The sequence below is a fragment of the Astyanax mexicanus genome, chromosome 15 (assembly GCF_023375975.1).
Source record: "Astyanax mexicanus isolate ESR-SI-001 chromosome 15, AstMex3_surface, whole genome shotgun sequence".
Lineage (NCBI taxonomy): Eukaryota > Metazoa > Chordata > Actinopteri > Characiformes > Acestrorhamphidae > Astyanax > Astyanax mexicanus.
The window spans coordinates 11,579,789-11,607,769 of record NC_064422.1 but is presented as its reverse complement, the minus strand read 5'-3'; the positions used below and the strand labels follow the sequence as shown (position 1 = coordinate 11,607,769).

Sequence of the window (27,981 nt, the reverse complement as noted above, 5' to 3'; positions counted from 1 at the left end):
ACCTTAGCCCACTCACACAACCTCCCTCCTGCGGTGCTATTGAGTGATGGTGTTTTCCTGAACAGGAAGGTTAGTGGTTTTTAGTGCATCCTGGAGACAAACTTAGAGCTCGAAGAGTGCCAAAAAAAAAAGACACTGAGGCACTAACTGCACCCGACAGCTTAATTTATCGACTTCTAGGACATAGAAGCCTGTTTCAAAGTAAAGAGCACTTTATATGCATCCAATAAATGCATCAGTGGTTTGAAGGGATTCCGAGGACGCAGCTGATGTATCCTTCCCAGTTGTTAAGTCGTTTACTCACAGTTCTCCATGCACATAGAAAAAAAAAGGGAAAAAAAACACCAGGGCAGAGTTCATTTTTTTAAATATTAGTTTTTAAACTTGATACCTTGATGTTCGCTTTTTTATATTAAGAAACAGTATATCTAAAACATGGCTGAATAATTGTTATAAGCCATACGCAGCTGTGCTACTCAAAGACACGTTTTATTGCCCTACAGACATTTTTTTCTAAGACCTACAGTAAAGAAAGAAACCAAAATAAATAAATAAAAACAGGCAAAACAGGTAGGAAGTTAGCAGTCTACAACTACATGAAAAAAAAAAGAAATAAAGAACAAAAAAACAGAGTTCTTGTAAACTAAATGAGATAATTGGAGGAGAAAGTACAAAACGTCTTGAATTCCTTGTAAAAACAAGGCATTTCATTTAAAACACATGTGCAGATAAAATAAAAAAGACTAATAAAACTGAAGCAGTGTGATTGTTTGCACAACTAAGGCAAATTTACTATTTTCTTCTCTAGTAAAATAACATTAATATTGTTGTTACTATGCACAAAATATATATCTCCAATTTTCTTTTTTTTTTTTTTTTTTTCATTTTTTGGGAGTTTTTGGTCATGTCAATCTGATCCAAGGTGGAGGACATTTTTGTGTACAGTGTGGACACCCCAAGTGTGTGTTTGTGTGTGTAATAAGCTGGTTAATGAGGTGTTACTATGATATAATGTGTTGATCTTTTTTTCTGTGGTGTTGTAAGGTGGTTGCTAAGGTGTAACACCGCACCAACACACCTGTACTTTCCTTATATTTCCTAAACTTAATGTACAGTACATCATATTGCACTACATTTTGTTTAGGGCAAATTCATATTTTACTTAAAATTATCAGTATATTTATATGAAGATAAAACAAAAACTTTTCGCAAAAAATTAAAAATAAAAAAAAACAAAAGATTGTCAAATATGACACTGCTAATGATGGAAATACCTTCATGTCTCGCTAAAAGGACCACACATAGAGGAATATATTTAGGAGATTTATTAGAGTTCGGAATGTAACAGGCATGTGTTTGAATGACGCACGATGCGGCTGCATAACTGTGACATTCCATACCCCAATAGGAACCCCTCTCGCGCTCACACTCGCGCTCACACTTGCGCTCGTGCTCACACTGCAGACTGCAGAGTCTGAACAGCTCAGACTCAGTTTAATAAAGTACTTAAAAGTCTCATTCCATCGTTTTTTAAATTCATTTTAAAATAATGTATAGTTGTGTCTCTAGTATGAATTAATGAATGCCATGTGAGCAGGTATTTTTTTGCGAAAAAAAAAGTGCTCCGGTGATCCAGTATAACACTTCTTTAGTCTGGTGAAGGTGTGGACGGGGAGAAACGATAGGATTTTGGCTCTTGCATGCATGAATATTCATGCATGCAAACATATCTCCACTGATTGGTTAACAGCACTGCAGCACCAGGAAGCAGTGAGATGAAAAACAGTCAGAAACGTTTTAAAACAAAGACATTTTTACACTAATAACATTTAAGTCTTTGCAATGTCATATGTTACTTTACAACATGTGTAATAATACCCTGCTAAGTGCAGTTCAGCCTATACTGACCTAGTCTTAGAGTCTCTGTAAAACACCAAATCCACCGGAGATCCTATTTAAACCTATGGTTACTTACACACAGAGGTGGGTAGTGCAGGTTCAGAAAGTAAAAATTTGTTGCTAGGTGGCTACTATTGTGATGTGATGGTTGCTGTGGTGTTTTCATGCAGCTGCTATTGTAATAGGTTGGTTGGTAAGGTTTTGCTAATGTTAATACGGTATTACTAATATGTTGCTATGGGTTTCTAAGATGTTGCTATGGTTTTAGAGTGTCAGTTCAAAAAACATAGCAATGGGTTTATAATAGAACAGCCAATCTACTCTTAGCCTTGGTCACACACTGCCACGCCCTACAGTTCAACTGCAATTTGAAGCTATGCTAGCATTCAGTACTCTCTCTCTCTCTCTCTCTCTCTCTCTCTCTCTATCTCTTTCTCTCTCTCTCTCTCTCTCAGATGAAACTCATCCTGCAGTCTGTAGATGCTTTGAGCTCCACACTGCATCGATTTGCACTTACACCAACATCATATGAGCGCTCACCGTGCACTAAACACCCGCTCACCGTGTTTCACTTTTCTGCTGGTGCTTCAGTAAATCTGACATTTAAAATTTTAATATAACAGCAAATCCATGTCTATGTAAACATATAGTGAAGTAAAGGAGACCTGAGTGAAGCATTAGGCCACACCCCCTCTTTAACATAATCCAGCATTGTTCACGCAAGCTAGCTGAGTGCAGAATAAAATGTAAAAGTTAAAGTAAAAGTAACTGTCTAAACAGTGCCGAATCCAGGGGCCAACAAGTGGCCACAATATACTTAAAGGGGTCAAGCATTATTATCACACCATGTTTAAACACTTAAATGTACTTTACCAAAACGTAAATTTTACACAGTAAAATATATGGATTTAATTTTGTGGCAAATGTTTTACACAAAATACGTGAATAAATCAATAAAATCTGCAATCCAATTTTTAAGATTTAAAAGGGAAAATGTATCTTGCAAAACATTCAAACAAGAAACAAATACATCAAATATTAGTGCTGTCCAATGAAAAACTGGTTTGTTTATTTTTAGTTCACTAGATCATTTGAACACACAGACTGTCTCTTATACCATACTAAATTTCTGGATGAATGGACCAATGGAAATTTGTTTGAAAAAGTGACCTGAAATAAACTCTTTTTTACATTGACTTCCATTGAAAGTATAGAAGGTTTTTTTTTTATCTCTCCTTCAAAATTACTGTTTTGAAGTAATTATTTCTTTCATTTTTCATGCAGTAGAAAATTATTTGAAAATGGATTTTTGTGTTTTTGTGGATTTTGCTGCTAAAAATGTTGAGTTTCTTTGATTTTACCAAATTAAAAACCTCTGGAATATAATCAAGAGGAAGATGGATGATCACGAGCCATCAAACCACCAAACTGAACTGCTTGAATTTTTGCACCAGGAGTAAAGCAGCATAAAGTTATCCAAAAGCAGTGTGTAAGACTGGAGGAGGAGAACATGATGCCAAGATGCATGAAAATAACTGTGATTAAAAACCAAGGTAATTCCACCAAATATCGATTTCTGAACTATTAAAACTTTATGAATATGAACTTGTTTTTTCTTTGCGTTATTTGAGGTCTGTTCTTTCAGCCATTTCTCTTTTTTTCTGCAAATACGTGTGTATATATATAATCTGCAGTTTTAATTGCAGACTTTATATTTTTGCATTTTATGCATTTTTACTCTACATCAACAAAATACTCTCAAACTCACAAATGATGTGGGAAAATCCAGATTTTTTTCTTTTTTTCTTTATATCTTATTTTAATGTCTATGCACTAAACTGTATTGGAGAACTTCTCAAGGTATTTTCATGAATTCCAGCAGTTTTCCGTATCAGCAGCAGGTTGGATGGTTTCAGTGCATCAGGCTATAGGCTGTAGGTGTTTGTTATATTAGCAGCAGGCTGGTTTTGGCCCCTCACACATTTGAGGAATGTAGAAAAGCACTCAGGCACTTCAGAAGCACAAGGCCTCTACATATATAGCCTGCTATAAGGTTTCACTCACGTTCTGAACGAAGGTCCTGCAGGATGTTGGAGTGTATCTGCCCTGGAGGAGGATACGCACTTCATTGGGTGGATGGCAGTGACCTCATAGGGCAAATATAGCCAGCCAAGAGAGACTGTTTTTGAGTGTGTTTGAGTGTGTGTGTGTGTTTACATGTTTGGTAGTATTTGTATGTTTGGTATTCATGATGTAGAGTACTAGTCAAAAATTTAGTACAACTAAATTCATTTGCAGAAAATGAGAAATGGCTGAAACAACAAAATAAAAAAGATGCAGAGCTTTCAGACCTCAAATAATGCAAAGAAAACAACAAGTTCATATTCATAAAGTTTTAAGAGTTCAGAAATCAATAATTGGTGGAATAACCCTGGTGGTTTTTAATCACAGTTTTTTTTTTTTATGCATCTTGGCATCATGTTCTCCTCCACCAGTCTTACACACTGCTTTTGGATACCTTTATGCTGCTTTATTCCTGATACAAAAATAAAAAAAACAAGCAGTTCAGTTTGGTGGTTTGATGGCTTGTGATCATCCATCTTCCTCTTGATTATATTTTCAATTTGGTCAAATTAAAGAAACATATATATATTTTAAAGTAATCTCTTATATTTCCCAGATCCCAGATTTATCTGTGTGTGTGTTTTACACTTGTTTAACACTTTTTTTTTTAACTACAGCCTTGTAAATGTTGTTGGCATCCAATGTAAAACATATTTTTTTTCCAAAATGGTAAACACAGCATTTCTTTAGGGTTTAACCAATGCAGAAAATTAAAAAAATAATAATAAATTAACAAAAATAGAGGTACACTGTATTTTATTTAATTGGACCAGGTATAACTTAGCTACCTTATCCCAAACCTTCTCCTTGAAGCAAAACCTCATATCAGTCTGATTGGAGAGTATATAGGTCACCAGCCTCTCCTTCACTACAGCCCACAGGTTCCTACAGGTTCCTCACCAGTGTGAAGAATGGTTTTCGGCGCTGGCTGTAACAGGACCTGTGGATGATTGAGGTGTGTTAAATTGCCGCGTGTGAGCTCTCTTCCTGTGGGATGAATGATTGATAAGGCAGTGTGAAGCTTTGGGAGAGCTGAGCTGCCTGAATCACTGATTCACAGCTCCGATTTCCCTCCACTAGAGACATGATTATCTACACCAGCAACAGTAGCCACAGCAACTGGTGTAACTGTGCCACGGCACGCCATCCGATCACTGTGCTCCCAGAGCACAGATAAACTGATTTCTACAGGTATGGATCAATCATAACATGAGCAATCACATTAAGGTTAAATCTAGACTAAATATGATAAGAAGCTGATTATTAATGACCCAACCTGGACTTAAAAAATAGGTATTTTTGGAAGCCGTTCGTTAAAAGACGCTTTAAACATAAGCAACTGTATGAGAAAATAATGAAACAAACTCAGAAGATACTATGCTGTTTTCTTTCCAAGTTTCCAAAAATAGTAGAGTTCACCGGGAACATTCGCTTACAATTTGGATTTCCTACTCAGACACTAAGGGCCTTTTTTTTCTGATCTGATTCAGTTGATAGATTAATTTTTTAAGCATTTCTCCTTTGGTTTGGTTTGTTTTCACACAAGCACAAACCTAAATGCACCAAAATGCACCCTAAAAAACATGTAAGCATGTCATCTCCTCTGTGTAAATACAGTAAATACAAAAAAAAAATAATAATAATATATCAGGTGCATCTCAAAAAATTAGAATATCATTAAAAAACGTTACATTATTTTAGTAATTCAGTTCAATATGTGAAACTCATATATTATATAGAGGTATTACACACAGAGTGATCTATTTTAAAAGTTTATTTATTTTATTTTATTGTTGACGATTACGGCTTACAGCCAATGAAAACCCAAAAATCAGTGTCTCAGAAAATTCGAATATTATATAAGACCAATTGGTACTTTTCGCAGTGCCACTTCTGTGCCAAGTCCTGCTGGAAAATGAAATCAACATCTTTATAAAAGTTGTTATCAGCAGAGGGAAGCATGAAGTGCTTTAATATGTGTAATACCTGCCTACTCTTCCTATTTATTTTTTTGTGTATTTATCTTTATCTATTTTGCTCTATTCTCTTTTGATTGTGTTCTTTATTCTGTTATCTATTTTATCTATATTTTCTATTTTAACAACAGCTCTTGGGTGTAAACTGGATCGTGAGATCACAATTTCGTTCCACCTCATGTACAACATGTGATGCAAATGACAATAAAATCTCCTTGAATTCTTGAATTTTGTGTGAAAACAAAACTGCACTGACTTTAGACTTGATAATAAAACACAGTGGATCAACACCAGCAGATGACAGATATGACTCTCCAAACAAAACATCACTGATCATCAGTAAATTTTACATTTCATTTAAAGTAAATCAAGGGAGCAGAGTCTGGAGGAATAGAGATGAAGCAAATGCAGTGCAGATAGGAATGTCTTTAAGCAGATTTAAAATAACAGGATATATATATTGATATATTGCCTTTTCCTCGGCACATTCTTGAAGGGTGTGTGCCCCACTCGCACCATATAGCGATCGATCAGAGCAAAGAGTTAAATACATGCAGCTGTGAAATCTCCACCAAATATACACACACACACACGCACACATGAACACACACACTTAAATATGCAACTGGGCTTCCTGTTCATATGTGCACACCCCTACAGCACACATGAGGAGTACTGTATGTGTTATGGTCTCTCCTGCACCAAAATTCCTCCTCTTCCTCTGCATCTGGACTGAGGTAGAGTCTTTCAGCAGGAAGGCTTGTTAAAATAGGCGAGGAACGTTATTCTGACCCCATATGTAAAACACTCAGTTGGAAACAAGACATAGGAACCCTAAAGAGGATCTGCACATGCTCAGAAACTGACTCTAAGTCAGTTTTATCCAGTAAACTAGTCTTGAAGTCTAGTGTTATTGTTGTGCTAGAATGTTGATATGGAATGTACTAGTAGATCTAGTGGTCTTAGCTTTAGAATTTTATACATAAATGTCTAAAGTGTCTAAATAAAACACTTTTACTCTAAAATAGCGGCTTCAGAGTTGATGCTGATGCTCCACTCACTGTAATACAGAGAATAATCTGTATATACCTTTCACTCTGTGCCAGCAAGACTGTTTATGCTGCACTGTGTAACTTTAGTGAAGCGGCACAAAAATCTCTCTCCAAAACTACAGAGTCATATTAATCTAAAATTCACTAACACTTCACAATAAGGGTACATTAATTAACAGTACTAACGAATGTTACTACTGCTTCAATATGTATTCATTATGGAGAAAATTTCCACTGGGTTAAAGGTCTGTAGACGACAAACCAGCCCTATAAAACTTGTCCATCACACAAAGAACAAAATGAGGGTGATAATCAAATTATAATCCTTAAAAGAATACACTAAAAAGGTGTTCAAATTATTTATATATTAAAAATAATAGATGGTAATTTATAAGGCTGGTAACACTGATGAACTTATCTTGTGCAACAGATGCAACAGTGGCATTTCTTTCTTGGGGTGCTCCTGTTGAGCACCAGTTTCATCATAACATTTCTGATGTTTTTTGCGACTGCACTTGAGGATATTTGGAAAGTTTTAGAATTTTTTGGATTGACTGACCTCCTTTTTTAAGTATAAACGTAATAAATAAATAAATAAATAAAAATATTAAAGTATTAAAGCCTATATATAGGGCTGATTTGGTCAAATAGTTTTATTAATACTATGTATTTGTTTTGGTTCATGTATCAATATATATTGATATACCTGCATATCACAAAAACACAAACACCCTGCCATGGTGCTACAACTTATTTAAGGCATACTTGAAGCGCCTTGAACTTTTTATTTAATATTTAATAATAACATGTTTTATTTCCCAAGGCATCCCTAAACAGGAAAATAAGTGTTTTAAATCACATTAAATTAGTACAAATTATTTCTTACAATACCTTATTTTAGTGCTCTAGTGCTTCCAATAATGGTTAAGTTGCTGTTTAATTCCAGTGCAGTGGGCGGGGCTAGGTTTCTACTTTATTGGCTTGTATTTTTCATATGTTACTTTTTCAGTGGCTGGTTCATGAACTATTCTGATGGACAACAGCTCTCAAATAGTGTTTATAGTGATATAAACCTTTCTGAAGAAAAGAGAATACCGTATGTTGATTGTAAAATATGCAGGGTCTGAAAGGGTTAACAGATACTGGAGATATTAGCAGAACTGTTAATTATACAGCAGAATAATATAACAGAATATCAGCTGTGCAGCAACAGTTGATTCCCAGTGATGTGTGAAAGCAGTCATTGTGTAAGCCCAGTGTGTGTGTGTGTGTGTGTGTGTGTGTGTGTGTGTGCCCAGTTGCCTCAGCTATCTTTTGTTTTCATGGGTGATTCATTTGGCATGACTGGATTGTGTGACAGCTAAACCATTGGTTCTGGGTGAGCGGCGGCCAAAAGAGATCCATACAGAGACGCACCAGGGGGTCCAAGACCCACACATGCAGATCTCCTGTATCAGCACTTTATACAGATCAGAAATACAACCCAATGACTGTATAGAGATTGATAGAAAGGGTACTAATTAGCAGGAAAATAAAACAATTAATAATAATTACAAAAATATGCCACTGGATCATACAGCGAGCATGGAGCAAGCATATCAAGACACTCAGAAGCTTCTTTTGGGTAGTGTAACATCTGGATAAGAGAGGGCATGGACAACTCATCTGTGAGGATCCAAAAGAATCCAGAACATTTAGAGATCGGAGTTAATGATTAGAAAAGATAAGATAGAGACAAAAATGGTCTCCATGGGAGAATTCCAAGATAAAAAAAACGCTGCTGACCAAAAAATATATACACACACACACACACACACACATGAACACACACACTTAAATATCCAACTGGGCTTCCTGTTCATATGTGCACACCCCTACAGCACACATGAGGAGTACTGTATGTGTTATGGTCTCTCCTGCACCAAAATTCCTCCTCTTCCTCTGCATCTGGACTGAGGTAGAGTCTTTCAGCAGGAAGGCTTGTTAAAATAGGCGAGGAACGTTATTCTGGGTACTAATTAGCAGGAAAATAAAACAATTAATAATAATTACAAAAATATGCCACTGGAACATACAGCGAGCATGGAGCAAGCATATCAAGACACTCAGAAGCTTCTTTTGGGTAGTGTAACATCTGGATAAGAGAGGGCATGGACAACTCATCTGTGAGGATCCAAAAGAATCCAGAACATTTAGAGATCGGAGTTAATGATTAGAAAAGATAAGATAGAGACAAAAATGGTCTCCATGGGAGAATTCCAAGATAAAAAAAACGCTGCTGACCAAAAAAGACCACAATCACCCGTCTCACATTTGCCAACTAATATGTTGTTGATCCACATGGCTTGGGAAAAATATTCTTTGAAGGTGTGTGTCCCGTTACATCAAGTGTGAAACTCATAAAACACATAAATTCAGAAAAATAACATCATACTGAACTTATGTAAAACATGGTGGTGGTAGTGCTGCTTCAGGACCTGGACAACTTGCTGTAATTGCTGGAACCAGTAATTCTGCTGTTTACCAGACAATCCTGAAGGAGAATGTCTGTCCATCTGTTCCTTAGTGATCTCATACTTGGGTTCTGCAGCAGGACAACGACCCAAAGCTCACAAATAAGTCCATCCTTGAATGGATTAAAAACATAAACTAAATGAAGGTTTTGGAGTGGCCCCTATAAAGTCTTGAGATTGAGTCGCTGGAAAATCCTCCAATGTGTCTGAATTGAAACAATTCGGTAAAGAAGTGTGAAACAAAATTCCTCCACAGAGATATAAAGCTTGATTGCAGTTGTTGCGGCCAAGGGTGGCACAACCAAGTTATTACTGTAAGTTTACACAGGGCTAGATTGGTTTGGATATTTTTTTTTTCCTTTAATAAATAAAATTATAATTTAAAAAAGTGATTTTTATATTCACTCAGGATATCTTTTTGTCTGATATTAAAGTTTGCTTGATAATGAGAAAAGTGTCAGTGTGACAAAAAAGCAAAAACCTGAAAACTGTAGGGCACAAATCATTTTTAATGCCCCTGTATATAACGTGAAGAGGTTTCCTATTGATTTGAAAACCTGCTTCTCTACCTTGGCAACGGCCACTCAGGTAACTCTTTGGCTAATGAGGATTTGACTCACTTAAGCCTGAGCTGGTCTGACTGGTCAGAGTGTCTGTCTATCAATAATGCAGTAACACACAGTGGAGGCTCTCTGGGTGCATTTATCCAGGTACTCTAAAGGTGCGCTGTGGTCCAGCCAGGTAGCACGTCTCCACAGCTTCAAAACACCTGAGACCACCAGGAAGGACAGGTAAGAATCTTTAACCTCTCTTGTTGCTTGGATTTTCATTGATTACAAAGTATACTATACTTTATACTGTTACTCTTAACAAACTCCTAGGGTTATATATGTATTTAGTGCTTAAACACGATTATTTCACACATTGAATCATGTTATAATACAGTTATTATACTGTAATAATACAATTTTAGTTCTATATTGGACCTAAAATGCATAAAATCATCTATAAGCTAAGAAACTTAAGAGTTCTACATATTATAGTCTTATATTGCCATTTGCAGGGAGCCATTATAATATATTAAATATATTCTTGATTAATTTGGGTTTATTTTGCATTCAATTTGACTTCCACTAAATCATCTTTTTTGAGATTAAATAAAGCTTAATTTAATTGTTTTCTTTTGATAAGGATATGATAAAACATGGCCAGCTCAAGGTGGTTAAACTGGTTAAACCGGTTAGCCAGCTTACAGTAGCTCTTGACCAGCATAGGTGTGAGGTGTGTTTTTCTTTCCTTTTCTTTTTAGTTAGCACCAGTCAAAAGTTTGGACACACCTCCTTATTCTATGTTTTACTTTTATTTTTTTTTCTACATAGTAAATGAATAGTGAAGTGATCTATCAGACTATGAAGGAACACATAATCATATAGTAACTTAAAAACAGTGTTAAACAAACCAAAATACTGTTAATTTCCTGAAAGGTCCTGATGAGTGCTAGTTTCATCATAATGTTTTTGATGGTCTTTGCAGTTACTGCACTTGAGGATACTTTCAAAGTTCTTGAAATGTTTCGTATTGACTGATTTTTTTTTCTTTACTTAGTTGAGTATTTTTTTCTTCTCATAATCTGGATTAGAACATTACTCAAGTATTCACTATTCACTGTATACCTGTAACTCTACCTCTTCACTTCTTTACTTTAACTGATGCTCTCAAACACTTTATTAAGTGTAAGGATTCAGCCTGCACCATCAGCTGCCAGCAGAACGCGGCAGCAGCGAGGCACTCATCCCCAGAGTTCCAGGGGTAATTAATGCTAATTAGCTTCACCTGCAGGTTCCTGTATTTAAGGCTGTGTTTCCTGCTTCCCTTTGTCACACCTTTTTTGAGAGGTGACCGGTAAGGTTGCACCAGCCAGCAAAGAACAACAAAGAAAAGTAAAGAAAAGCAAAGAAAAGCAAAGCAAAGTTAAAGTTAAACCCCTTTTATTTTGTATAAAAGAAAAAGAGAAGGAAACACTTATTTCAGTTGTCTGAGTTTCTGGGAAAAGCTTTTTAGTTTGAGCCACACCACATGTGGTGTCTCCTTTGTTTGTTTTCCCGCCTTTTTCCCTACTAGCACTCTTAAGGGTGCAATTTCTGTTATCAGCAGTTTTCCCCCCGTGGTGTGCAAATTCACTTCAACAAATTCCCTTCTATCAGTTGCATTTTATTATTTCCCTTACTAAAACAATAAACATTTATTTTCAATTTAAACATATTTGTTTCTTTTGGCATACAGCCACTTTAATTTAAAGCCTGTTCTCACAGGTTTTTCCTCTGCACTTGGGTCCGTTCCCTAAACGTCCCGTAACATTAAGAGACAAGAAATTCAAGTAATTAACTCTTGATGAGTTCAGCACAGCTGTTAACTGAAAGCCTGAATTCCAGGTGACTCTACCTTATGAAGCTGACTGAGAAAAAGCCATTCTTTTACTATCTTACGTTTCCCTCTCTCCTCTTATAAGGAAAGTATCGTAACGTTTTTGATTGACACATGGAGCTGATTGGATCCACGCAGACGGCCACGTACACGCGGCCCAAGACCAGCAACTTCCTACCTGCCATTTCCACCACAGCGTCCAGCTACAGGAACTTCCCGCCAGCCTTAACCGCCAACCAGAACGCCAACATGCCCTGGAGGACTAACACCTACTTCAGGAGCGGAAGTGCTATTCCCTCCATCCTGTCCTCCTCCCAGAGAGACAACCTGGAGCTGGTCCGGGCCAAGACCATGTTCTACCCCTCCAACAGGGCGGCGATGAGCACGCGCTACATGCCGGACGACTGGTTCAAATCCAACTACAACAACTACAGGGAGTCCGAGTCGTCCAGGAACAGCGCGGAGAGGCTGCGGAGGGATACGCTCAGACTGATCCAGGACCGAGACCAGATCACCCGCTGGACACAGGAGAGCACCAGCAAGAACCTCGGAGAGAGGCTGAACGACATCACCTTCTGGAGGTCTGAGCTGCACCACGAGATCGATAACATGGTGTCAGAGATAGCAGCGCTAACCGAGGTGAAGAGGAGGCTGGAGAGAGCGCTCGCCGAGACCGAGGGGCCACTGCAGGTATTTTACTATAGAAAAAATCCACTGCTTTTCAAATATTTAGTAACATATCACCCTCTTTTGGCTTTCAGAAACATTGGGGTGTTACAATCATACTTTTATCTAGGGTGTTTTTTGATTGTGGGATCAAAACATCTTTATAAAAGCTTTACTTAAAACATAGCTATTAATACAGACCCACATTTTAAAGGTGTATCCCTTCTGCCCCCTCCCCACTGCCTGTCTGGCCTGCACTCACACTGCATTTAAACAATCCGTGCCCAAGCACACATCACTCACTGCTCACTGGGTTTGCTGGTCCAGTGTTTTTCAAGCAGTTTTGCCTCAGGCAGATACTTAGAGGCTTATTTTGGGTAGTGTACCTCTTGATGAGAGATCTTTGACTGCCTAACATGCATCTGTGATACACACAAAGACATCATGCCCAGTGAACAGACTTTGAAACAAGGTAAATCATTAAAAAAGGGAGAATCTGGCCCATTTAGGCAGTGTTGTCATGAAAGACAAGTCCAGGTTCTACTTGAGATCTGATGACCGTCAGGTATGAGTATGGTATGGAGGCCTTTACTTTCTTAGTAGTGGCCGGCCGACGGAAATTATTCCAAAAGGGCATGGACAACTCATCCAGGAGGTGAAAAAAGAACCCATAAAATTTAAAGGTCAGTGTTAATGATTCAGTAATAAGATAGAGATGAAAATTGTCTCAATAGGAGAGTTATGAAATTTGGATACAATGTAATTAAGGGACATTTTATTTAGGTCCAATAATACAAATTATTTTACTATATTTTATGGAGACCCAAAGGGGACATTGTGTAGCCAGAACTACTAGAGGATGACTTATTAAGGTGAGGCAACAAGATATATAAGGCCATATGAGTCATTCCTATGAGGTAAATCTGTAAATCGGCAGTTCGCAGAGGTAAATCTGCACATAACCAGCACAGTGTAATAAGCACCGTTATATCCTGTAATTAGGAATCATCCATTAGCGTTTTTTGTTGTCGTTATTTTCGTAATGACTAGACGTCTGTTGCTAGGTAACAGTGAAAATCAGCGAAACAGGAAGAGCCCGGGTGGTGATTATTCAGCGTGACTCTGTCACAGTGATCTGGGTAGAGTTCCAGAAGCAGGTGAAGATGGTTCGGCTTACACTCTGTTTTCTTATAGACAGTTAGGTAACAGATACCTGAGGAGCGTAAGACGCTACTCTACCGGTCAGTGTCTCCAGTGAACATGATTCAATTTTTTACATTGTAAATTTCATATCGAAGACTATATTAAACCTATACAGGAACACATAAAAAATTATTTAGTAAACAAAAAATATTAAACAAACCAGAATCTGTTTTATACTTTAGATTCGTCTAAGTAGCACATTTATCTTTGAGAATAGATCTGATTGTAGATCTTGGTATTTTAATCCCAGTGTCTTCATAAGGATTGCTTTTTTCCATTTCCACTTAAAGCAGCACTAAACAGCCTAATTTTAGCTGATTCTATCCTCAGCTCAAATTTGAAAAATGCTATAAAAAAGTAAGAGGTAGTTTGGGAGGGGCACTGGGTGATGTATGGGTTTGGGGACAGGGCAGGGCAGGAGGGAGAGCTGGGAGCATAGAGGACACAGAGAGGGCCTTGCATTAGGGTTTCTGGGTTTCCACTGATGATGTGTCTAAGTAGCACCAGGACACTGTAAACCCGCTATTTTTCTGAACTCAAATAAATAAAGCCTGTTTTACATAAAAATAAGATATTTCATACATTACTAAACTATTTTGAGATAAGTGAACATCTGTGGCCACATATACTGTACATTCAAACAGAGATCTGTAAGTTGAATCAACCAATACTGTTGAATTTAGTCTGTCGCCATTGACAGCTTTATTTCCACTGGCTTTACTTTATAACATTTTATTTCATCTTCTACTGTTCTATTAGTATTTAAAACAAATACTTGAAGTAAATAAAGAAGAAGACTAAAAACAAATCTACAAATTGTATTGACCTGACCATCACATTCAAAGTACAATTACTATGATAAAACAAAACGGTTGCAACACAAGTTTTGAGTTTAGTGATATTATTGGGTTTTACAGTGTATATGTGTATTAAAATTGTACTAATTTTATGCAGTATTACACGCTTCTGCTTCACCAAAGTTACATAGTGCAGTGGTAGCATTTTAGTCTGAAGTGGCAATAACAGAGACACCAGGCATTTTGGTGTAAAGTTGTTCAATCGCAGGATTTAGGCCTCCATGTCACCAATGGTCTTCTGTTTATTTTTCAGACGTCGCAAGAATGCCTGTTCCACAGAGAGAAGAGAATGTCCATTGACCTCGTTCATGATGGTGTAGAAAAAGACCTGATCAAGGTAAAGTCCAGCTTAATTCAATTCATCTGAAGTCAGCACTTCAGTATTCCTAAAGTACATGAAAACATCATCCACACATATAGAGGCAGAAATCATCCCAATAAATGTGTTTTTTAAGGTTTAGGAAATGTTTATAAAAACTGTAATCAGGACTGGTATGTTTTATTAAGTCAAATGAATAGATTTAAGCTATTAATGGCTTTATATTTTCAAATCAAAACCTGAAGTGTTGTTTTCCTAGACAGTTATCAAGCCTATTCCTAGGTTACATGCAGTATCTCTTTTAGTCTATGTCTAGACTTAATCTCTGCCTGGAAAACTGCCTCACAGTGTGCTCTTTAAAAACAGTGAACGCTCATATATCCTTACATCTCTTTTTTCAGGAAGTGGAGGTGATAAAGTCGTGTCAGGAGAGGATGAGGAGGAGTCTGGACAAGGCTATCGCTCAGCTAGCGTGAGTTCTAGCTAAACATTTTAACAGCTAGTCTTTAATCTGTGCCTGAAATCACTCTGAGCAGCGATTAAGGAGCATGTAGTGATTGCTGTGTGTGTGTCGGTGTGTGTGTGTTGGTGTGTTGGTGTGTGTGTGTGTTGGTGTGTGTTTTCATAGGTCAAATCGAGCAGCTCAGCATGAACTAGAGAGAGATCTGAATGATAAGGTAACGGCTCAGCGGATCGACGACAGGTGTCACCAGATGAGGAACACTTCAGATGGAATCAGCTACTACAGAGGCATCGATCGCCTCGATCCATCGTGAGTTTTATAGCAATTGAAAGTAATGAATTACATTTACTCACAGGACTGTAATTGATTAGATTTTATGAGTAATTTGTCATTTTTAAAGTAGTTTTTAAAACAGGTAATTTTATTTTTACTCAAGCTTATTTTGACCCAAGTAATTTACTTCACTACATTGGAAAACTCCCCATTACTAAGTAACAAAGTTTTGTTCTCCATGGCAGTGCAGCTAAACTTTTCCTAGCAATGCTTATTACGGTAAAAAAAAAAAAAATGTATCATAGGAACCTATGTGTTACACCTTAGCCCATGTCTGTGTTATGTTTCTCCCTCGTTTGTTCCCTAGTGCTCCTGCCCCTCTGTTTACCTGTCATGTGTTCCCTGCCATGTGCTTGTGTTGAGTTTTTTGTACCTGTTTCCGCCCTAGCCCCGCCCTAGTCCCGTCCTAACCATTAGTGTTCTCACCTGTGTCCTGTTTGTAACCCCGCCCCCTCGTCATCCAAGCCCAGGTGTTTCTCACTCCCCTCCTGTATTTAAGCCCCTCTGTTTGAATGTTCAGTGTCGAGTCTTTTGTATTTTGTCTTTTGTATCTTGTATCCAGTATCCAGTATGTATCCTTGCTACCCGTATGTTTCCTTGTCTTAGTTTCTTAGTCTGTGTTTCTTGTTTATATCATCCAAGCCTTGTTTTTGCGTTACCCGCGTTTTGTTTATTTTGATTTATCTTGTCTGTTTAATTATAATAAATATCTTTGCACTTACGTCCTCCTCCTCCTTCACACCCCTCCGACTCCCTTGTAACATAAGACTCGACCTAAAATATGGACGTAGCAAGGTGGCAGGCTACGAGGAAGGCGGACCTCGAATATCTGCGGTTCCTCGCCGAGCAAATTCGGGGAGATGAACCGCTCCCGGCGCCTCTCCTTGGCTTGGAGCTCGTCAGCCCAGCTACAGCTAAGCTAGCTAGCCTGCTAACTCCACCGCGCTCTCAAGCCCGGCCGCCTTCCAGCTCTCAAGCCCGGCCGCCTTCCAGCTCTCAAGCCCGGCCGCCTTCCAGCTCTCAAGCCCGGCCGCCTTCCAGCTCTCAAGCCCGGCCGCCTACCAGCTCTCAAGCTCGGCCGGATCCCAGCTGTACAGCCCGGCTGGATTCCGGGTTTTCGACTCCTGCTCCGGAAGCAAGCTCCGGTCCGGTGTTTTCAGCCACGCCCACTGCTGAGTCTGCGGCTCCTGTCCGGATCTTGGCGGCAGCCGCACTCTCAGCTCCCGCTGAAGCGGCTTCTTCGCCAGCAGGACCCACCGCCTCTGGATCAGCGCTGCCCGCGGCTCCCGCCGCCTCTGAATCAGCGCTGCCTGCGGCTCCGGCCGCCTTTGACTCTGTGCCCGCGGCCCCGGCCGCCTCTGACCCAGTTCCCGCGGCCCCGGCCGCCTCTGACCCAGTTCCCGCGACCCCGGCCGTCTCTGACCCAGTTCCCGCGGCCCCGGCCGCCTCTGACCCAGTTCCCGCGGCCCCGGCCGCCTCTGACTCTGTGCCTGCTGTTACCCCAGTTCTTGTGCCTGGGGGTCCAGCCTCTGCTCCTGTGCCTACTCCCAGGTCACGAGCTCCTAGACCCGCCGCGCCTGCTCAAGCCGCACCCGCCGCGCCTGCTCAAGCCGCACCCGCCGCGCCTGCTCAAGCCGCACCCGCCGCGCCTGCTCAAGCCGCACCCGCCGCGCCTGCTCAAGCCGCACCCGCCGCGCCTGCTCAAGCACCAGCAGCTCCCGCTGCTCCAGCCTCAGCTCCAGCGCCAGCAGCTCCCGCTGCTCCAGCCTCAGCTCCAGCGCCAGCAGCTCCCGCTGCTCCAGCCTCTGCTCCAGCACCTGCTGCCACAGCTCCAGCTCCAGCACCTGCTGCCACAGCTCCAGCTCCAGCACCTGCTGCCACAGCTCCAGCTCCAGCACCTGCTGCCACAGCTCCAGCTCCAGCACCTGCTGCCACAGCTCCAGCTCCAGCACCTGCTGCCACAGCTCCAGCTCCAGCACCTGCTGCCACAGCTCCAGCTCCAGCACCTGCTGCCACAGCTCCAGCTCCAGCACCTGCTGCCACAGCTCCAGCTCCAGCACCTGCTGCCACAGCTCCAGCTCCAGCACCTGCTGCCACAGCTCCAGCTCCAGCACCTCCGGCCTCAGCCTCAGCTCCTGCAGCTCCCGCTGCTCCAGCCTCAGCTCCAGCACCAGCAGTGCCTGCCGCCCACGTGGTACCCACTGCTCCAGACCCTGTGCCCGCGGCTCCGGCCGCCTCTGACCCTGTGCCCGCGGCTCCGGCCGCCTCTGACCCTGTGCCCGCGGCTCCGGCCGTCTCTGACCCTGTGCCCGCGGCTCCGGCCGCCTCTGACCCTGTGCCCACTCCCAGAACTTTGTATACCCCCAGGCCTGCCCCAAGGCCCCCTGTCTTTGCCCCCAGAACTGTGCCCAGGCTGGCTCCTTGGACTTCCGTACAGACTTTCGCCAGTCCTGGGCACCCACCAATGTTTGTTCCCGTGTCTCTCCCTGTCCTGGTCCCGGTGTCTGTGTTTGTTCCCATTCCTGTCCCCGGTGGTTTTCCTGTTCCCGTCCCTGTCACTGTGTTTGTGTCCGTCCCTGTCCATGTAATTGTCCCAGTTTCCCTGCCCAGTCTTATCCAGTCCCAGTTCCCGGCCACTGTCCAGTCTGTGTTTCAACCCCCTGTCCAGTCTCCATTCCTGTCTAGTGTCCAACCCTCTGTCCCGTCTAAGCCCCCTGTACAGTCTTTGGTCCAGTCCTTGTCCTCTGTCCAGTCTCAGCCCTCTGTCCAGTGTAAGCCCCGTGTCCAGTCTTTTGTCAAGTCCTTGTCCCCTGTCCAGTCTCAGTCCCCAGTCCAGTCGTTTGTTCAGTCTGAGCCCCCTGTCCAGTCCCAGTCTCCGTTCCCTGTCCAGTCTCCGTCTCCTGTTCTGTCCCCTGTCCAGTCTCAGTCCCCTGTTAGGTCGTTTGTTCAGTCTGAGCCCCCTGTCAAGTCCCAGTCTCCGTTCCCTGTCCAGTCTCCGTCTCCTGTTAGGTCGTTTGTTCAGTCTCTGCCCCCTGTCCAGTCTTTTGTCCAGTCCCTGTTCCCTCTCTCTCGGCGCCTCTGGTAGTGGCGCCGTTGAGGGGGGGTAATGTTACACCTTAGCCCATGTCTGTGTTATGTTTCTCCCTCGTTTGTTCCCTAGTGCTCCTGCCCCTCTGTTTACCTGTCATGTGTTCCCTGCCATGTGCTTGTGTTGAGTTTTTTGTACCTGTTTCCGCCCTAGCCCCGCCCTAGTCCCGTCCTAACCATTAGTGTTCTCACCTGTGTCCTGTTTGTAACCCCGCCCCCTCGTCATCCAAGCCCAGGTGTTTCTCACTCCCCTCCTGTATTTAAGCCCCTCTGTTTGAATGTTCAGTGTCGAGTCTTTTGTATTTTGTCTTTTGTATCTTGTATCCAGTATCCAGTATGTATCCTTGCTACCCGTATGTTTCCTTGTCTTAGTTTCTTAGTCTGTGTTTCTTGTTTATATCATCCAAGCCTTGTTTTTGCGTTACCCGCGTTTTGTTTATTTTGATTTATCTTGTCTGTTTAATTATAATAAATATCTTTGCACTTACGTCCTCCTCCTCCTTCACACCCCTCCGACTCCCTTGTAACACTATGCCACTGAAAATGTTTTATGGGTTGGTTTGAACAAATACTGCGTGAAAGGTCTAAATTATTGTGTAGAATAATAATTATTTAAAAAGATTGAATTTATGTAAATATAAAATAAATAAAAGTAACTATGTAACTTTTACTCTAAGTACATTTTAAATTGAGTACTTTTTTACTTTTACTCGAGTCAATTTTTAGATGGGTACGTTTACTTTTAGTTGACTAGAATTTTAGCAAAGTAACCGTACTTTTACCAAATTACAATTTTCAGTACTTTTTCCACCTCTGTATATAATATAGCTTTCATTTACAATACATATATATAATTATTTGTCATCAAATACAGTACCGGTCAGAAGTTTTGACTCACCTCTTCTCATTTCTTTCTTTTAATGATTTTTTACATTAAAAATTTTACATTGAAGAAGACATTGAAGACGTTTCCAGTCGCTTCCACTGTGTTATATAATCACTGACAGTTGTGAGTAGTGAAATTTCACGACTGGACTTGTTGCACAGGTGCTGCATCCTATCACCTTATGTTTGTAGAAGCAGTCAGCATGCCTAGCTGCTGCTGCTTTTGAGTTTAATGATTTAGATGGGCGAGCAAATACTTTTGGCAATATATTGCATGCGTTTAAAGTAAAATAAGCTAAAATAGGGCCCTATAAGCGATTAATAAGGTGTATTTAATCCCCATACTGAGGTCTGCATTTCTACTGCACTGTTAGAGCAGGGATCAGGACAGACCCATCTCTATACTAATGGAAAACCACACAGGAGACAGAAGTCTGCAGCGTTATTGATCACTGGATCTGAATCTCATTAACTTTTGGTTACTTTGTGCTCCACAGTGTGGATGACACAATCGCCTGTACCTTTGCCATGATGCCTCAGCATTTGTCAAGATTTTTTTTTTTTTTTTTTTAATATTATGCTTTTAATGCCTATGCATTGAAATCACGCTCTGAGCAAATTTTTAAGTAATGTTCTCAAATCAATAAAGATTTGATATTAAATAATAAACATTTACTGTATTTTTCGCACTATAAGGTGCATTTAAAACCATTTAATTCCCCAAAATCATCAGTGCGCCTTATAATCCGGTGTTGCACATGTATGAATTCTACCAGTCAGGTATTAAGGAGCAGTAAAGCCACTCTGCTGAAGTACAGAGTTATACAGGAGTTTCATTTTAGTTCTCCAGCAGTATTAGCATTAGCTGCTAACCATGATAAGTGCTAGCTTTTTGGCCGTTTTTGGCCAAGATGAGTATTATCAGCCTTTACCCTTCTTCTAACCCCCTGGCTAGCACTGCTGGAGCAGTATTAGCATTTGGTGCAAACCACAGCGCTAGCTTTTTTGCTATTCAGAGCTGAGTACTGCATACAAGACTGTAGGCAACATGTTCACGGTTTTTAAAACAAGCTATGTGGGATGAACCGCTAGCTAATATTGCCCTGGCTTACCAGAACACGCTCTGTCAGGTGTCATTAGCCACTAATGCTAATGCTAATGCTTTAGTGGAAATCTGTCAATCTAAGCTTATAGTAAAAAAACGGAAGTGCTTTACTCACCCAAATAAACAGTTTTCAGGAGACAAATATGTGTAGATTAACATCCAACATTCTTTTAACTTGTCTGACACATCTGAAATGTTTTCTTTTTAATTACAGTTTACTTAACTTAACTTAGCTTAGCTTTAACTGCTATATTAGAAGAAAAACATGGTGACACCCCTGTTTCTTACTAGTGTCACATTAAATGCGCCTTATAATCCGGTGCACCTTATGTATTAAAAAATAGACCAGAAAATAGAAGTTTATTGATAATGTGCCTTATTATCTGGTGCACCTTATAGTGCGAAAAATATGGTAGTCTAGATTTACAGTGATTTTTTTGCTACCAGTTGTACAACAATTGCTTGCAGTGTTGCATAATAATAAACATCCATTTATTTACATCCAGAGGTCAATCTAAAACCAAATTTAAGTTTCTATTTCTAGTTAAGGAAGTAAAGAATGGGTGTCTAGACCTGATGTTAAAGGATTAATTCTGTCTCTTACACACTGTTATTTCTCTCTTACTCTCCAGCCTGAGTTTACCCGATTCCTGGTCCAAATTCACGGACGACAACATCCTGCTCTCTCAGAGCGAACGATCCACATCCCACAAACTCCGAGACGAGATCGAGGTTCTCCTCAACACCACCGCGAACGAGATGTGGAACCAGTTCAACTCCGCCAACGTGTCCTTCACCAACCGCATATCTGAAATGGCTGAGGCCAAGAACAGCCTGCAGACTCATTTGGCGAAGGTTGGGTTCCTGGTTCTCGGTTGCCTTCGTGTGTCCTTGTTTAACCTTGTCTAAACATAAGAACCATGATAAAAGACCCTCTAAACCACAGCATGGTTCTTAGAACACTACTAGGGCTTTCATTTAGGACTGCGGTTCATTCAGAAATCAGTCATTACTGTTACATTTCACCATGTGTTGGTGAAGGATCATTTCGCGCATTGTGCATGCATTGTGGTTGAGTACAGCATAATTTAGGAAATATTTAGAGTAGTTGGTGTAGTACTATTCATTCTCAAACAGAAGAAAATATATTTCGCTTTAACTCTTTGAACTCTAGGCTGTTTTGGTGAGTTTTTACTTCGTTTTTGTTTTCAGTTCCTCTTTCAGGTCTTATAACACAGTAATTATATCAGACAGACACATGCCCTGATCTCTTTTACTCCAGAGGACATACGACTGCTCAAAAATAGAATTATTTAAAATGTAAAAGGAAGCAGAATTGTTATATTTTCCTGGAACTGATCATGTTTTGCTCAAAATTTTACCAAGCGCCAGTTTTATTTATTATTTTTGAATGTATAGACTTTAAATATATTCACACCTAAGATATCTTTTCAAAAATGTTTAGACTAGAGTGTTTATGAGTTGAAAGCATAAGAATATTGATGATACATAGTTCATTACATGGCTTATTCATTTTTACTTTGACAAAATACATGGAGAAACGGCATCAGGCGGATTTATTTTATTTTTCTTGATAATCAATAATCACACCTCTAGGAAACATGTAGATTAAATTATTAAAAACTTGACACTCAGAGCAGCCTATACCTTTCAGTATTTGTATCAGGGCCAATATGGCTAGTAATATTCCAACTAATAACAAACCTGATTTACTAAACTAGATGTTTATTTCCAGCTGCTAATAATAACAACAAATATAAATATTATAATAAAGAGTTTTTCCACAAAATGATGAGAAAAACACTTTTACTTAGGAGACACAAAGAAAACTATATTTAAAAATGTAAACTTTTTAGTTTAAAGAAAATAAGTAAAATCCGAGGGTTAATCTAGGGGTTATTCAGTTTAATCCGATGTTAACGACGACCAGCTGCTTTCCAATTGTGAAGCAGTGTATTATAAATCTTGTCAAGAAGATGCGTTTTGATGCCGTTTCCTGTAATAAATCAACAAATAGAGCTTCTTTCACAGCTTAGCGAATCACCAGTTAATGATGAATGACAGAAACAAGCCGTTTGGAAGCACATTAACCCAGATTCTTCAATTCTACAAAAGCCACAACCTCAGGAATCCCCGAGCCCACCTTCATGATTGGATCATGGTGTTCTAAACTCGGATGCCTCGGCTGTAATCACATTACGAGCACAGGCATTTAAAAATGGGAGAAACAGGGTTTTCTGTTAAATTCTTTCGCCTAAAGAGATCATGGCTGGAAATGATGTGCCTGTAGAACCATGTGTGCGTGATAACACACAGTGAGCACTATTGTACAGAGGTTTAACTGAAGGCCACAGTCAGGCTCTCAGGCCCTTCGGTTGGACGAAGTGATGGATAGCTCTTATCAGAAGCACGAGGTCACCAATAAAGCGCCGTCACCTGGGCTGTGAGCCATGACGACTGGACTAAAATCAGATTATATCAAATGTGCAAAAGGGGGAAAAAGGCAGTATAAAAAACTGACAAACTGATTTATGATTTATGGAAGCAAAAAGTGAAGAACTTAACTTCATCTTAAAGGCAATCTTAAAGATGTTCAGGACTAATGATCACAAGAAAACTGCTTTTCTGTTTGCTGTTTCCTGATTTCTCCATGTCCTCAACTCTTCATTTCTTCATTTCACACTCTTGATCTCAAAAATAAAATCATATTTAGATATAAATGTTCCTTTTCTGTCTCCTTCAGACTCTTCAGGAGATCTTCCAGACCGAGATGCTCATTGAAACCTTGAAAAAAGCCATTCGAGATAAGGAGAACCCTCTGAAAGTGGCTCAGACCCGTCTGGAGGAGAGAACCCGCCGACCCAACGTAGAACTCTGTAGAGACAATCCACACCACAGGTGGAGCCCTATAAAATCAATTAGAACTGAACTAAACCTTAGAGTTTCACTGTTGAAACATTTAAATATCATTGTTTAAAATTGTTTAAAAGTTTAAAATGTGAAACTTTTCTTTTATTGTTGATGATTATTATGGCTTACATCCAATGAAATCCCAAAAATCAGTGTCTCAGAAATTTAGAATATTATATAAGACCAAATGGTACTTTTGGCAGTGTGGGCAATGTGTCAAGTCCTGCTGGAAAATGAAATCCACATCTCCATAAAAGTTATCAGCAGAGAGAAGCATGAAGGGCTGTAAGATTTTGTGCTCTGACTTTGGACTTGATAATAAAACACAGTGGATCAACACCAGCAGATGACAGACATGTCTCTCCAAACCATCACTGATCATCAGTAAATTTTACATTTCATTTGAACGAACAAAATCAAGGGAGCAGAGTCTGGAGGAAGAGTGGAGAGACACACAGTCCAAACTGCTTGAGGTCTAGTTTGAAGTTTCCACCAATCAGAACTTTTATGGAGATGCAGATTTCATTTTCCAGCAGGACTTGGCACACTGCCCACACTGCCATAAGTACTATAATATTCTAATTAGACTCAGATTTTTGGGTTTTCATTGTCTGTAAGCCATAATCATCAACAATAAAAAAATAAACACTTAAAATAAATCACTCTGTGTTTAATACATTCATATAATATATAGAATTTTACATTTTGAACTGAATTACTGAAATAATTGTAACTTTTCTATGATATTCTATATTTTATAGAGGCACTATAACAGTTTATTGGCTAGTTGATGATGGGTTTATCTTGTTCTCTCTCTCTCTCTCTTACTCTCTCTCTCTATCTCTCTTTATTTTAGGCTGGTGGGTGAGGTGAGGGAGATCGAGGACTCGATCTATAAGCTGAGGGAGAGGCTGGCGGAGGCTGAGAACACTCTGCAGAACCTGGTGAAGACTAAAGTCACTCTGGAGCATGACATCTCAGTCAAGGCCAACTCCCTGTTCCTGGATCAGGAGAAATGCATGAGCATGAGGAGAAGCTTCCCCAGCACCCCACGTCTGGTGGGCTATACCTAAACCACAGGATCCAACATTTTCTTTAACATGATTTAGGTCCTTCTTTTCAAACTTTAAATCCTAATCTTAAATATTACTTCTAATATCAGTACAGATAAACAACTTCACAGTAAGCATTATTAACATCTGGATACAGTTTGACCAAAGTTTAATATCAATTATATACAGTTGTTTTAAAATGTATCCAAACATAAACCCATTTCTTTGGTTGTTGTTGGTTGTGGAATTGGTTGTGAAATGTTCCTGTGACACTTGAAATTAGGTTTAATAAATGTGAAGGAACACAAGTCCATTACTTTTGCTATGTTCATTTTACTGCGATGGTGCTGCAAAGTTATTGATGGTGCTGCTTGAGAATTGTATGAATTATCATGAAATCACAGTAACAAAAAACTACAGAGGGCTTTTAATTTGAAACAACGCATACAGGAAGTGAAGAAATACAGAAACCTTATTATTTGGACGGTACTTCATTCATTTAAAGCCATTTGGAGAGTAAAATTTAAACAAAGAGAGGCAGACAGTCAGTTAAGTAAGCTAAACAAAGTTTTATAGTTTTTAATTCATTCATGTGTGTAAAGAAAATAAAAAAATAACCTCAATTTTCTCTGATGACATTATACAGCTCTGGAAAAATGAAGAGATGACTTTAGTTTCTGAATCAGTTTCTCTGATTTTGCTATTTATAGGTTTATGTTTGAGTAAAATGAACATTGTTGTTTTATTCTATAAACTACAGACAACATTTCTCCCAAATTCCAATTAAAATTATTGTCATTTAGAGCATTTATTTACAGAAAATGAGAAATGGCTGAAAAACAAGTTCATATTCATAAATATTTAGTGGAATAGGTTTTAATCACAGTTTTCATGCATCTTGGCATCACGTTCTCCTTCACCAGTCTTACACACTGCTTTTGAATAACTTTATGCCACTCATGGTGCAAAAGTTACTACAGTACATGATTCTTTATGTGTTCCTTCATAGTCTAGATCACTTCACTATTCATTTACTATGTAGGTACTGTGGACAGAAATCAATCATAACCTCAAAGAGAATAAACCAAAACAAACTGAAACAAGCATTGGAAGTGCTTTTCCAAAATGGAGTAAATTATTAGGAATAAAAACTAACTAAAGGTAACATGCAGAATTGGCACTAATAAGTTACATTTCTTTACTTAAAGTCTGTTTTTTCCAGAATGTGGCATTGTGAGACTGTCATGTGTGTCATAAAATGTGTTCTTTACTTGACAAATAATGTTTGCTGAATGACTTTAATGTCTCCAAACTTCCTCTTTCTAAACAAACTCCCCAAGCATCATCTTTCAAGGACCATTACAGTCTTCAGTGTCCCACTGTTTTTCTCAGAATGGACTAAAAAAGAGCAGCACTTCTTCTTGTGGCCTTCTGAAGTTCAATCAGCCATTGTAGAAACAGATGTGCAGACAGACTCAGTCAGACATACATATGTTTGAGTAGGAACTTCGACAGAGCAATCTAAACCACATGCTGGCGTTCAAACACTCACTGTTTAAACAAAGTGCTGAGATTTTGGACTTTATGAAACACGTCCAGCATTCAGGACTTAGGCGTCTTCTAGATAAAGCCATATCTGCAGATGGTCAAAGGTTTTCAGTTTAAACACATATTCATATATTCTTTTATTGTGCTCTGGTTTCTGCTCAGTAAACTATAACACACCTCAGAAATGAGCAGTAAAGATACTCTCTGAGTTACACCTAAAACCACACACCCCTCCACAGAGCTCCTTTTCACTTTATCTTCTTTACTCAATAGAACAGAACAGAAAGAAAGCTCTTCATTCACGGAGACTCACTCATAGTAAAATAAGATACCACTTAAAAATGATGAGTTTCTTTGATTTTACCAAATTGAAAACCTCTGGAATATAATCAAGAGGAAGATGGATGATCACAAACCATCAAACCATCAAACTGAACTGCTTGAATTTTTGCACCAGGAGTAAATCAGCATAAAGTTATCCAAAAGCAGTGTGTAAGACTGGTGGATGAGAACATGATGCCAAGATGCATGAAAACTGTGATTAAAAACCAGGGTTATTCCACCAAATATTGATTTCTGAACTATTAAAACTTTATGAATATGAACTTGTTTTCTTTGCATTATTTGAGGTCTGAAAGCTCTGCATCTTTTTTGTTATTTCAGTCATTTCACATTTTCTGCAAATAAATGCTCCAAATGACGATATTTTTTTTTGGAATTTGGGATAAATGTTGTCTGTAGTTTATAGAATAAAACAACAATGTTCATTTTACTCAAACATAAACCTATAAACAGCAAAATCATACATATATATACATATACATATAAGTTTTATGTGCCTTATTAAGAGTTAATTACTTGAATTTCTTGCCTCTTAATGTTTTTGAGAGCTTCAGTTGTAAAGTTGTGAAGAGGTACAGGATAAATTTATCAGAGTTTCCAGCCTCAGAACCCGCTAAAAGTTAACAGCTCCCCAGATAAGAATACCTAAATGAGTATTTTGGCTTGTTTAAGACTTTTTAGTTACTACATAATTCCTTATGTGTCCACTTTAAAAGACCATCATCCACCAGCAGCCTCCCAGCTCTGACCTTTGAGTTAAAGCTGGAATGTAAAGTCTTGCTTAAGACGAATAACTCTTATTGTTTTACTGGAGCTCGGCATGAAAGTGAGACTCTCCCTGATTTTTACTTTTACAGTGTAGAGTTAATGGGAGAGGCCGAGGGATTCACCATCACTATATTGCTATACATATACAGCTCTGTAAAAATGAAGAGAGCACTTCAATTTGCAGAAAATGAGAAATGGCTGAAATAACAAAAAAGATGCAGAGCTTTCAGACCTCAAATAATGCAAAGAAAACAAGTTCATATTCATAAGGTTTTAAGAGTTCAGAAATCAATATTTGGTGGAATAACCCTGAGGGTTTTTAATCAGAGTTTTTTTTTTCATGCATCTTGGCATCATGTTCTCCTCCACCAGTCTTACACACTGCTTTTGGATAACTTTATGCTGCTTTACTCCTGGTGCAAAAATTCAAGCAG

At 39.4% G+C, this 27,981-nt stretch overlaps 1 protein-coding gene across 1 annotated transcript; it reads left to right on the top strand.

The window, feature by feature from the left end:
- Positions 1 to 10,219: 10,219 nt before the first annotated feature.
- Positions 10,220 to 25,719, top strand: tekt3 (tektin 3). The gene is made up of 8 exons (XM_007248744.3): positions 10,220 to 10,355; positions 12,074 to 12,678; positions 14,968 to 15,051; positions 15,435 to 15,505; positions 15,662 to 15,805; positions 21,539 to 21,761; positions 23,671 to 23,825; positions 24,694 to 25,719. The coding sequence occupies exons 2-8, from the start codon at positions 12,103 to 12,105 to the stop codon at positions 24,908 to 24,910; spliced, it is 1,470 nt and encodes a 489-aa protein (XP_007248806.1). The 5' UTR covers positions 10,220 to 10,355; positions 12,074 to 12,102; the 3' UTR covers positions 24,911 to 25,719.
- Positions 25,720 to 27,981: the final 2,262 nt, after the last annotated feature.